The sequence below is a fragment of the Lynx rufus genome, unplaced genomic scaffold (genome assembly GCF_022079265.1).
Source record: "Lynx rufus isolate CCGP_SWC_20201006 ecotype Redwood Valley unplaced genomic scaffold, mLynRuf1.p SCAF_4, whole genome shotgun sequence".
Classification (NCBI taxonomy): domain Eukaryota; kingdom Metazoa; phylum Chordata; class Mammalia; order Carnivora; family Felidae; genus Lynx; species Lynx rufus.
In genome coordinates, this window is record NW_025814856.1 from 20,751,057 (window position 1) to 20,764,846 (window position 13,790).

The window sequence follows — 13,790 nt, forward strand, 5'->3', positions numbered from 1 at the left end:
CAGGACTACTTCTCCTCAAATGGACAAAAACTTCCCTGACAAAATGCCTGATGTAACTATATTGGACCTCTGCAGTCTATTAAAGACTTGTAACTTCCAGGGGAAGGCTGGTAAATTGTGGTTAATTTCAGTCAATTTCAGTTCCTAGCACCCCCAAGCCTGGTAGCAGGCAGCTGGGTTGGCAGATGTTCCTGGAGCAGTCTGCACACAGCTTGTGGAGCCAGGGTAGGCAATAAGAACTTGTCCTCCAAGTCCTGGGGGTCTGTGTACTGACAGATGATTGCTTCTTCTGCTCACAGAGTTGCAAACACAGAAGCAGGCAACCATTGTTGCAGCCCTCAGTGACAGTTACAAACCTCTCCCCCTCCAGCTGATGCAACTTTCAGGGGATTTGAAGAGACAGATATATATGTATAGTGGGAGTCCCAGAAGGGGAAGAAAGACAAAGAGAGATTTGAAAAAATAATAGCCAAGATGTATGAAGTTTTAACAAAGACATGAATATAAACATCCGAAAGTTCAATGAACTCTAGGATGAAACAAATAGTTCTTACCCAGACACATTATAATCAAACTGTTGAAAGCTGAAGAGAAAGGGAGAATCTTGAAAGCAGCAATAAAGGAGCAACTTATCACATACAAGGGATCTCCAATATGATATCAGATTTCTCATCAGAAGCTTTGGAGGGCGGAAGACAGTAGTGCAGTATTTTCAAAGTGAAACAATAACACAACACAAAAACCCAACTGTCAACCAAGAATCTTTTATCTGGCAAAAATGTCCTTTAAAAGTGAGGGAGAAAAAAACAGTGCCATTTGCAACAACATCAATGAAACCTGAAGGCATTATTCTAAGTGAAATAAGTCAAACAGAGAAATACAAAAACTGTATGATCTCACTTATATGCAGAATCTTAAAAAAATGAACTCTCTAGGGGCTCCTGGGTGGCTCCATTGAGTGTCCGACTTCAGCTCAGGTCATGATCTCATAGTTTCTGAGTTCAAGCCCCGCACCAGGCTCTGTGTTGACAGCTCCGAGACTGGAGCCTGCTTCAGATTCTGTGTCTCCCCTTCTCTCTGCCCCTCTCCCGCTCGCACTCTGTCTCTCTGTCTCTCTCAAAAATAAACGTTAAAAAAAAATTTTTTTTTAATGAACTCTCTCTCTCTCAAATAAACAACAAAAAAATTAAGAATACCAATTACTCACTAAGTCTTTCAAAAAACAGAAGGTGAGGGAACATTCCCCAACTCATTCAATGAAGCCATTATTACCCCGATAACACAACCAAAGACATCACAGAAAACTAAAGACCAATATCTGGTAAGAATATGACAAAAGAATCTTCAACAAAATACTAGAAACATGACTCCAGTAACATAGAAGTAGTAGTATGACCAAATGAGGTTTATCTCAGGAATGCAAGGATGGTTTAACATCCCCAAATCAATAATGTTACACACCCTATCAACAGAATTAAAAACAAAAACCATATGATCATTGAAATAAAAAGCATCTGACAAACCTAATACCTTTTCATGATTAAAAAAAAAAAAAAAAAAAAAAAACCACAAACACTCAACAAACCAGGAAAAGAAAGAACCTTCTTCAAGCTGATAAGTGGTATCTATAAAAACACACAGTGAACTAATGGTGAAAGACTGGATGCTTTCCCTCCTAGATCAGAAACAAGTCAAGGACCTCCACTTGTACCACTTCTACTCAATACAGTACTGGAGGTTTTAGCCAGGGCAATGAGGCAAGAAAAAGAAGTAAAAGACATCCAGACTATAAAGTAAAACTAACTCTATTCACAGATGATGTGATATTATATAGAGAAGATTCCAAGGAGTGCACACACACACACAAAAAAGTATTAAACCCAATAAACAAGTTAAGCAAGGTTGCAGGACACAAGGTCAAGATTTCCAAAATCAAATTTATTTCTGTGCATTTGCAGTAAACAATCCCAAATAAATATAAGAAAATTCCATTAAGATCAAAAAGAATAAAATACTCAGGAATAAATTTAATGAGAGGTATAAAACTTATGCTCTGAAAACTATAAAACATTGTTTAAAGAAATTTAGATCTAAAATTTAATAAACATAAAATCACCTCATGTTTATGAACTGGAAGTCTTAACTCTGTTAAGATGGTAATACTCTATATAAACTAATCTGCAGGTTCAATGCAATCCCTATAAGAATCCCAGCTGGCTTCTTTGAAGAAATTGACAAGCAAATTCTAACATTCATAGAATTATAAGGGACCCAGAATAGCCAGAACAATTTTGTTTTTTGTTTTTTTCAATATATGAAATTTATTGTCAAATTGGTTTCCATACAACACCCAGTGCTCATCCCAAAAGGTGCCCTCCTCAATACCCATCACCCACCTCCCCTCCCTCCCACCCCCCATCAACCCTCAGTTTGTTCTCAGTTTCTAAGAGTCTCTTATGCTTTGGCTCTCTCCCACTCTAACCTCTTTTTTTTTTCCTTCCCCTCCCCCATGGGTTTCTGTTAAGTTTCTCAGGATCCACATAAGAGTGAACACATATGGTGTCTGTCTTTCTCTGTATGGCTTATTTCACTTAGCATAACACTCTCTAGTTCCATCCACGTTGCTACAAAGGGCCATATTTCATTCTTTCTCATTGCCACGTAGTACGCCATTTTGTACATAAACCACAATTTCTTTATCCATTCATCAGTTGATGGACATTTAGGCTCTTTCCATAATTTGGCTATTGTTGAGAGTGCTGCTATAAACATTGGGGTACAAGTGCCCCTATGCATCAGTACTCCTGTATCCCTTGAGTGAATTCCTAGCAGTGCTATCTCTGGGTCATGGGGTAGGTCTATTTTTAATTTTTTGAGGAACCTCTACACTGTTTTCCAGAGTGGCTGTACCAGTTTGCATTCCCACCAACAGTGCAGGAGGGTTCCCGTTTCTCCACATCCTCTCTAGCATCTATAGTCTCCTGATTTGTTCATTTTGGCCACTCTGACTTAGCCAGAACAATTTTGAAAAATAACCAAGTTGGAGGATTCATCTATCTTGATTTCAAAACTTACTACAAATCAACAGTTAACAAGACTGTATGGTACTGGCATAAGGGCAGACACAGATTAAAGGAGCAGAATTGAGAGTCTAAAAATAAGCCCAAGTGTATATGGTCAACTTGTTTCTTTTTTGACCAGGGGGCAGAACAGTCTTTCCAAGAAATGGAGGTCAGACAACAAGATAGCCACATACATAAGAATGAAGATGGACCTTTACTGCATACAATATACAAAAATTAACTCAAAATACATCAAAGACCTAAATACACAGATTAAAACTGTAAACCTTTTAGAAGAAAACATAGAGGTAAACCTACATGATCTTGGATTTGGCAAAGGATTCTTTGATGACACCAAAAACACAAGTAGCAAAAGAAAAATAGGGGTGCCTGGGTGGCTCAGTCGGTTGAGTATCCAGCTTCAGCTCAGGTCATGATCTCGCGGTTTGTGAGTTTGAGCCCCACGTTGGGCTCTGTGCTGACAGCTCAGAGACCGGAGCCTGTTTCAGATTCTGTGTCTCCCTCTCTCTCTGCCCCTCCCCTGTTCATGCTCTGTCTCTCTCCATCTCTCAAAAATAAATAAACATTAAGAAATAAAAATAAATTGGACTTCATCAAAAATGAAAATTTTTGTGCTTCAAAGAACACTATCAAGAAAGTAAAAAGACATTCTCCCATTCCCACAGAATGGGAAAAATATACACAGATCATGTATTTGATAATATGACTTGTATCTAGAATATATAGAGAATTCCTATAACTCATTAATTAAAATACAAATAACTCAATTTAAAAATAGGCAAAGAACCTAAGTAGACATACCTCCAAAGAAAATATACAAATGCAAAGTAATATATGAAAAGATGCTCAACATCAGTTGCAATCTGGGAAATGCAAAACCAAACCACAATAAATACTACTTCACACCTGCTAGGATGGCTATAAACCAAAGGTCAGATAATAACAAGTGTTGACTAAGATGGGGAGAAATCAGAACCCTCTTACACTGGTGGTAGAAATATAAAATGATGCAGTTGCTTTAGAAAGCAGTCTGGAATTGGGGCGCGTGGGTGGCTCAGTTAAGCGTTGGACTTCAGCTCAGGTCATGATCTCACGGTCCATGTGTTCGAGCCCCGCATCAGGCTTTGTGCTGACAGCTCAGAGCCTGGAGCCTGCTTCGAATTCTGTGTCTCTGTCTTTCTCCGCCCCTCCCCTGCTCATGCTCTCTCTCTCTCAAAAATAAATAAGCATTAAAAACAAACAAAAAACAGTCTGGAAGTTCCTCAAACATTTAAATGAAGAGTTACCATGTGACCCAGCAATTCCACTCCTAATTATACATCCAAGGAAACTGAATCCACACTGAAGCCTGCACACCAATGTTTATATCAGATTTAGTCACAATAGGCAAAAGGTGGAAACAATCCAAATGTCCAACAACTTATAAAAAAAATTAAACAAAATGTGGCATATCCACACAACAGAACACTATTCAGTTGGAATGAGGTACTGATAAATGTTCCTGTACACATGAACCTTGAAGACATTATGCTAAGTGAAAAAAGTCACAAAAAACTATATATTTTATATGATTCTATTAAATGAAATGTCCAGAAAGGCAAATCTATACAGAGAGAACGCATTTAGGGGTTCCTTAGGATTGGAAGGAAGAGAAGATAGAGGGTCAATAGCTAAAAGTACAAGGTTTCTTTTTAAGGAGACAAAAATATTTAAAATTGACTGTAGTGATATATGTATTTGTGAATATATTAAAAACCACTGAAGTGTACATTGAAAAAAATTTTTAACATTTACTTATTTTTGACAGAGAGAGGGAGAGAGAGAATGAAAGCAGGGAAGGGGCAGGGAGAGAGGGGGACAGAGGATCTGAAGCAGGCTCTGCACTGACAGCAGAGAGTCCAGTGTGGGGCTCAAACTCATGAACTGTGCGATCATAACCTGAGCCAAAGTCTGACGCTTAACCAACTGAGCTACCCAGGTGCCCCTGAAGTATATACTTTAGTGGGTGAATTGCATGGTATGAGAATTATATCTTAATAAAGCTATTAAAAAAAAGTAATCCTTTATTTAATCACAATTGAGTTGAATCAACTGAATCCTAGAACAGAATTTTTTTTCTTTTGCTATAAAGGATATCAGTGTGACAACTCATGACATTTAAATAACGTCTGTAGATTAGATAATGGTATTATATCAGTGTTAATTTTCTGAATCTGATCACTGTGCTGTGGTTATATAAGGACATATTCTTGTTCCTAGGAAATAAAATGAAGAATTCAGGGGTGGAGGGACATCATGTCCACAACATTCTCACAAATGGACAGAAAAATAATTATACATATGGAGAAAAAGAATAATGAAGCAAAAGTGGTAGAATAGTAATATTAGGGAATATATATGAGTATTCAGGAATTCTTTATACTATTTTTGCAACTGTTAGTCTAAAATTATTTTAAAATAAAAAATTAAAACAACACAACAAAGTCATCTAGTATTAAATTGCTGGAGAAGTGACATTCAGTGGCTGTCCAGAGCAATGGCCCAGTTTGTTCATAACCCTGCAGACAAGGCTTCAGTGCTGCTGTGACTTACTCGAAGCACTGATTGGCCACATTTTGGCACTATGCTGAGGTTGAGCTAGTTCCTCCCACCAGTCTTTGCTGAGATCCCTACTGCTATTCAGAACTTGAAAAAAAGTCAAGAGTGCTAAACTGACAGCTTCCAACAGCTCACAGTCAAGGAAGCTCTGCTGAATAGACTAGAGTGGTAGCCACTGAGGTGTGGATGTGTTGTGTTGTTTTTAATTTATTTAAATCCAGTTAGTTAACATATAGGGTAATAATGATTTCAGGAATAGAATTTAGTGATTCATCACATATAACACCCAGTGCTCATCCCAACAAGTGCCCTCTTAATGCCCATCACCCATTTAGCCCATCCCCCACAATACCCCACCAGCAACCCTTACTTTGTTCTCTATATTTGAGTCTTTTATGGTATGCCTCCCTCTCTGTTTTTATATTATTTATGCTTCCCTTCCCCTATGTTCATCTGTTTTGTTTCTCAAATTCCACATGAGTGAAATGATATATTCCTTTCTCTGACTTACTTTGTTTAGCATAATACACTTTAGTTCCATCCACATTGTTGCAAATGGCAAGATTTCATTCTTTTTGATCACCAAGTAATATTCCATTGTATATACCACATCTTCTTTATCCATTCATCAGTCGGCGGACATTTGGGCTCTTTCCATACTTTGGCTATTGTCGATAGCACTGCTATAAATATTGGGGTGCGTGTGCCCCTCTGAATCAGCATTTTGTATCCTTTGGATAAATACCTAGCAGTGCAATTGCTGAGTTTAGGGTTGTTCTATTTTTAATTTTTTGAGGAACGTCCATACTGTTTTCCAGAGTGGTTGTACCACTCTGCATTCCCACCAGCAGTGCCAAAGGGTTCCTCTTTCTCCACATCCTCACCAATTATCTTCACCAATATCTTGTTGTCTGAGTTGTTAATGTTAGCCACTCTGACCAGTGTGAGGTGGTATCTCATTGTGGTTTTGATTTGTATCTCCCTGATGATGAATGATATTGAGCATCTTTTCATGTGTCTGTTAGCCATCTGGATGTCTTCTTTGGAAAAAAGTCTATTTGTGTCTTTTGTTCATTTCTTCACTGGATTATCTTGTTCTTGGATGTTGAGTTTAAGATTTTGGATACTAACCCTTTATTTGATATGTCATTTGCAAATATCTTCTCCCATTCTGGTGGGTGCCTTTTAGTTTTGCCAATTGTTTCCTTCGCTGTGCAGCTTTTTATCTTGATAAAGTCCCAATAGTTCATTTTTGCTTGTGTTTCCCTTGCCTCCAGGGACATGTCAAGTAAGAAGCTGCTACAGCCAAGGTCAAAGAAGTTGTTGCCTGTTTTCTCCTCTAGGATTTTGATAGCTTCCTGTCTTACGTTTAGGTCTTTCATCCATTTTCAGTTTATTTTTGTGTATGGTGTAAGAACATGGTCCAGGTTCATTCTTCTGCTAAGTCATTGTCCAGTTTTCCCAACACCATTTGCTAAAGAGACTGTCTTTTTTCCACTGGATATTCTTTACTGCTTTGTCCAAGATTAGTTGGCCATACAATCGTGGGTCCATTTCTGGGTTCTCTATTCTGTTCCCATTGACCTGTGTGTCTGTTTTTGTGCCAGTACCATACTGTCTTGATTACAGCTTTGCAATACAGCTTGAAGTCTGGAATTGTGATGCCTCCAGCTTTGGTTTTCCTTTTCAACATTACATTGGCTATTCAGAGTCTTTCCTGGTTCCATGCAAATTTTAGAATTGTTTGTTCTAGCTCTGTGAAGAATGCTGGTGTTATTTTGATAGGGATTGTGGTGTGGATGTGGCTTTATGTCAATGAGATCATAGGTAAGCATGGCATAGTTGGCTATAATGTTTGAAGACCAATCTTTAAAAAAATTTTTTTTTGACGTTTATTTATTTTTGAGACAGAGAGAGACAGAGCATGAACAGGGGAGGGTCAGAGAGAGAGAGACACAGAATCCGAAACAGGCTCCAGGCTCTGAGCTGTCAGCACAGAGCCCAACGCGGGGCTCGAACTCACGGACCACGAGATCATGACCTGAGCCGAAGTCGGCTGCCCAACTGACTGAGCCACCCAGGCGCCCCATGAAGACCAATCTTTAACATCTGTTTATATTTGGTTTATTATTTGAGTGTTCTTGGACCATGTGTGTTCAGACTAGTGTCTGGATAAAATAAGATAATGCATCAAAAACAATATAAATAAATTGGTGGAGAAGCAACTGTATTTCTAGGAATTTAAGGCTTTATTGTCATTGCTATTATTATCACCAAACAACTAGAAATACAAATATTTAAAAATAAAGCTAGTCAAAAGAATGTTTGTTCAGGCACTTCTACTACTCTGAAAATTTTCTGTTTTTTAATTTTTTTAACATTTATTTATTTCTGAAAGACAGAGCATGTGTAGGGGAGGGGCAGAGAGGGAGACACAGAATCTGAAGCAGGCTCCAGGCTCCAAGCTGTCAGCACAGAGCCCAACACGGGGCTTGAACTCATGGACAGCGAGATCATGACCTGAGCCGAAGTCGGATGCTTAACCAACTAAGCCACCCAGGCGCCCCTACTCTGAAAGTTTTCTTATGCAGGTGTGATGTAATGCAGTTGACTCACTGGAGAATAACCTACATGACCCAAAGTGAGTGTCATCTCAATCAGGAAATAGCCCTGCGACAGTAGGAAAAGAGCAAAGGCCTCAAAAGCACAGGATCGATCAAGTGATTGTTACCACAAGAAGCTGACTATGCTTCTAAGCTCAGTTGTACCATTATGTAAAAATTACATGTTACAAAACTGTGTACAGTATAATTCTATTTGGGCTTTAAAACAAAACAAAAAAAGCCTATGATACATATATGGATGTGATGGATGTGTATATACACAGAAAACTACAGACAAATGCATAGAGGATAAAAGGCAGTATAGAAACAGTGGGGGTAGAGAACCTAAGGAGGCTTCATGCTGTTAGTGCAGACCAGAGCCCGATGTGGAGCTCAATCACATAAACCACGAGATTACCTGAGCCGAAATCAAGTTTCAGATGCTTAACTGACTGAGCCACCCAGATGCCCCAAAACTAGAATTTATTTAGAGCAAGATCCTATATCATTCTAATAAAAATCCCAGCTAGGGATTCCTACCCGCTAGGATGGCTGTAATCAAAATGATGACACTAACAAGAGTTGACAAGAATGTGGAGAAATTAGAACCCTCATACATTGCTGGTAGGAACGTAAAATGGTGCAGCTGCTTTGGAAAAGAGTCTGGCAGTTCTTCAAAACGTTAAACGCAGACTTTCCATATGATTTAGCAATTTCCACTCCTAGATGCATACCCAAGAAAAATGAAAACCTATGTCCACACAAAAACTTGTACACAAATGTTCACAGCAGCATTACTCATGATAGCCAAAAAGTGGAAACCTAAGTGTCCATCAGCTGATGAACAGATAATCAAAATGTGGGATAGCTACAGAATGGAATAAATAGCATTTGACCATATAAAACAATGAAGTATCTGATGTATGCTACAACATGGATGAATCTTGAAAACATTATGCTGAGAGAAGCCAATCACAAAAGACCACATGTTGTGTATTATTCCATTTAAATGAAATGTCCAGAACAGGCAAATCTACAGACACAGAAATATCAGTGGCTGCTTAGGGGTGGAGGGCTTGGGGACAATGGAGAGTGACGATACAGGCTCTCTTTTGGAGGTATTAAATGTTCTAACATCAGCTGTGGTAATGGCTGTACAATTCTGTGAACATACTAAAAACCACTGAATTGTATGCTTTAAATGCGTGAAATGGATAATTTCAAAACTCTGTTAAAAAGAATTCCATCGCACAAGCAGTTGACACATTAGGCTGATGGGACACTCACCTCTCTCTCCACTTCATCCTCCTCTTCCAAAAGATCATACACCTGCTCCAAAAGTTGAATCCCCAGGCCCTGGATTACATCAGCTCTCAAGACTTCAACTATTCTTCTGATCTTTTCAGAACCTGGCATGATAGCTAAAAAGAAATAACAAAGATAGGGAAAAATAAACACTTCACTGCAACAAGAACATGTTTTTGTAAAAATCTTGTCATGTTAAGATTTTTTTCACTTTGACAAGAGCTTGGTTTAAGCACTTCATGTATTTTTAATGACTACAAAATGTATACATGAACTTACACTTGATGTCTCGTTACCAACCTCTTACACCTAAATCCACAGCCATCTAATTTGAAGAAAAGCCACATGAAAAACCCAAACATGCATTTTATTTATATTTATTTTTTAAAAACAATTTGCATGCAACTTTTCAGGAACACAACTATTGCATAAAATAAGATATGCCTTTTATGGAGTTATTGAAAGAAAATAATTAAAAAAAGCAAAAACATTTTGGGAGCATTAGCTTCTTGGTGTGACACATTTCTCCAATAAACATGCTTTCCAGTTTGCTGTAAAAGAATAAACTGATCACCAGAGGGTAGCTCTTTAAAATGGAGTTCCTCAGCTTCTTCTGCAACTTTCCCATGAAGTATCAGCGTATCTCGATACTTCCGATGAAGTTTAAATTCTGACACTGGATCTGGAACGAGGAGATCTTCACAGCTCTCCTTAGGGTCTAATTTTAGGGTCTGAGTCATCAGTTGGACCAAGTCACTCATTTCATTTGTATGACCTTTCCTGGGGGGAGGTGGGGGGAGAAAATAAGTCCCCTTGTGATTTCATTGGCTTTATGAGAATTTTTCATCAAAAAATTAGATGCAAAACAACCTTCAGGAAGTTCTTCTAAATAGGCAAGTAAGCTCTTACAGACAGACCCTTCTGTAAATAATAAGTATAAACCCAACAAAATTAAAACTCAAGTATGTGAAGACAATGGAGCATATACAAAACCTGTATGCAGGTTCTGTAGGGGCGTCAACACCTTTTAGCCTAAGGGCCATAGGCAGCTAAAGTACAAAAGAAAACCCACAGTCTTTCTGGCCTGCAGAGACAAAGGACAAAGTTCAATCATAGCCACTAGAGAGTGAAATTTTAGAAAGGAAAGACCCAGAAAGAAGCTCCAGGTTCTATGTATAAATTCTGCCCAACTATTTGCAAGTAACTTAATTACAGCCATGTACAAAGTTCAAGAATATCAAGCAATACAAAAATACCAGCTCCCAATGAGATAAAATTGACAATGTCTGACATCCAGCCAAAAGTATCAAACATGCAAAGAAGCAGGAAAATAGCACACCTTTATTAAGAGAAAAAAAATCAGTTAATAGAAACAGACCCAAAAGTGACACAAGTGATAGAATTAGTTGATAAGGACACTTAAGTGTTTATTATAAATATATTCCGTATGTCCAAGGTAGAGGAAAGCATTAACATCTTAAGGAGAGGCATGGAAGATATAAAAAGACCCAAATAGAACTCCTAGAAATTAAAAGTACACTATGTTAAATACATGAGATAAGATTAGCAAACTAGACGCTGTAGAAGAAAACACTAGTGAACTCAAAGATATGGCAGTAGAATCTATGAAAAATGAAACAGAAAAAAGTCTAAAACACATGAACACCATCAGTGAGCTGTGGGACAACTTTAAACAATCTAATATATAGGTAATTAAAATCCTCAAGAAGGCAAAAAGGGATCCAAAAAAATTTTGAAGAAGTAACAGCCAAAATTTTTATGGATCTGATGAAAATTATAAACCCATAGATCTTGAAAGACATTCTAGAAGAATTCTGAATGAAATCAGATGTGTTCATTAGAAGAGATTATTTTTAGCTCTAACATGTACCAAAACCCATTTATAATGTTATCGATGACAGCACTGCAGGTCTGAACACTATGACAAACGTATATTTAGGATTAATTCAAACAGAAATTGCTTATGAAAGAAGACAGAAAAATAAGAACATACCGTTCTTTGGAATCCCCATCTGATTTATCAGTTGAACTTGTAGAAGAACTTAATTCATCCTCAGAGAGACAGTGGATGACTTTCCTTTCCTATTAATGTTTGGAAAAACACAATTCCACATGACAACACAACCAGAATGTAATGCATGCAACACTCTCAGATGCAATGTCTACATACAACACACACCTACATCCAATTTAACCGGACAATCTAATGATATAAAAATTGAAGTTACTTTCAATGATGTCCCAGTTCACCTATAAAGTACACAAGTGAACCGTGAAGAACCTTAAGGGGAAATTTTACAAGGCCCTGGAAAGTCTCAGCTATGAATAAATTTTCTTTCCAGAGGCGAGTGGACAAACAGTTCTGGTACTCCAACTCCCACGCAGAGGGCTGGTGCTCTAAAGAATTTTAAACTAGAAAAAATGCCACATAAATAAAAGCAACCTCAGTTTATATCGGAGACTCTTTGTTAAAATACTTTAAAGGAGTACTTGACTTAATTACACACAAACCTTAAAACTTTAGACAATGGAGAAGACTGTCTTAATTAGTGAAACAATTTATTCATAGAATATTGTTAAAGAAACAAATCTTCCTTACTTTCAAGAGCAAGAAGTTTCTGTTTTTAAAAATAATTATATGCTCCTAGAAATAATGTCAGAAAGTGCAGTACAGAAAAATGGATCATTTTTCCTGAGGTATCAATACACAAAAAAGTGAAAATGGGTTGGAAACCTGCAATTACCCATTTAGCCACTAGGTGCTGCCCCTACATCATCCCTAGGCGAGAAGGTAATGAACTCTGACACAAACAGGAAACTGAGCAAAGATAATAAGCAAGTGAGACTAAAATTTGGCCAGGTAGGTGGGTATACTGGTTACACAGCAGAATAAGCAAAAGGTTGCCTAATGGAAGCCGTTTAAAGTCTTGTTTTAAATACTACCTAAAGAAAGATAGCAACTAACCTACCAACTGCTTATAAGAGCACCTGTAAAACTCATTCCCTTAATGGTGCAAAAATAACCTTCTTAATTATTATTCACCAGTTCTTTTCCTTATCAAGAGTGAAAAGGTGGGGTGCTTGGGTGGCTCAGTCAGTTAAGCATTAGACTCTTGATTTCAGCTCAGGTCACGATCTCACAGTTGGGAGATCAAGCCCTGTGTTGGGCTCCACGTCCATGCTTAAAATTCTCTCTTCCTCTGCCTCTCCCTTGTGAGCACTTTCTCTCTCTCTCTCTCTCTCTCTCTCTCTCTCTCTCTCTCAAAAAAAAAAAAAAAAAGTGAAAAGGCAGAACTTAAGCCAGTTCTGTCCCAGAAATAAATGGAGCTGGCAGTTATGAGGCTTACTGTATTAGGCTTGCCAGATGATATAGACACGTCCCCCCTTTCCATAGGACTATGTAATATACCTGAGCCGCACAGCAGTCAGAAGACAACCATCGGCCAGGGGTGGGCTGGCCTTCCTCTGGTGGTTTCCCTGGTCCTGATGCACTCAGAGAAGCTCTCCTCACTGAAGGGCCTGAAAAAGTGACCACCCCAGCAGTTGTTTGTAGTGGGCTGGCCCCAAAAGAAGTGGGCTTTACACAGGATATGAAAGATACCCCAGCAAGTGCCAGCCCAGAAGTACCTCAGACAGCATATTCATCATCACTCTGGTACCTGACATCTCAGCTCAAACCTCAGCTCTAGGTCTACCGGTGCTGTGACCCTGGGCAAGCTATTTAAGCCCTCCAAGCCTCAGTTTCCTCAGCTGCAAAATGGAGATAATGCTGCCTGCCTTTGACAGCTACTGTAAACATGAGATGAGACAATGCTCTTAAAACGCTTACCATAATGCTTGAGACATAGTCAGCATTCAATAAATGGAAACTGCTAGTACTGTTTTTAGATGATAGCGATAAGAATGATCACAGCCCTCAGCCCAGGGAAGCACCATTCTCCCAGCTTCCTCTCTCTGTTCCTGAGAAGACACCACTCTTTGACCAGCAGAATCTGAACATGGAAACAAACTGAACACTCACTCCATTTCCTGTCTGAAATCTCCCAGGAGTTAATGCCACTCAAACCCCTCTTGCTCTCTTTTTAATATCCTTTTCCTCTGATAATACAAGTTCCAGACCCAACAGCCGCATATGCTGATTTTTTTAAAGATTTACCAAGAAATTTTAAAAATTCTCCCA

General features: G+C 38.4%; 1 protein-coding gene across 3 annotated transcripts in view; it reads right to left on the minus strand.

Annotated features, from left to right (window-relative positions):
• The window catches only part of NEK4 (NIMA related kinase 4), a 51,692-nt gene that overhangs the window by 19,542 nt on the left and 18,360 nt on the right, over positions 1-13,790 (minus strand). For all 3 annotated transcript variants that reach the window (XM_047096352.1, XM_047096350.1, XM_047096351.1), the window contains exons 11-14: positions 13,020-13,129; positions 11,604-11,692; positions 10,164-10,369; positions 9,572-9,705 (exon numbers count right to left, since the gene is read on the minus strand). In XM_047096352.1, the coding sequence (XP_046952308.1) occupies positions 9,572-9,705; positions 10,164-10,369; positions 11,604-11,692; positions 13,020-13,129 (539 nt within the window). The remainder of the gene's footprint in view (positions 1-9,571; positions 9,706-10,163; positions 10,370-11,603; positions 11,693-13,019; positions 13,130-13,790) is intronic.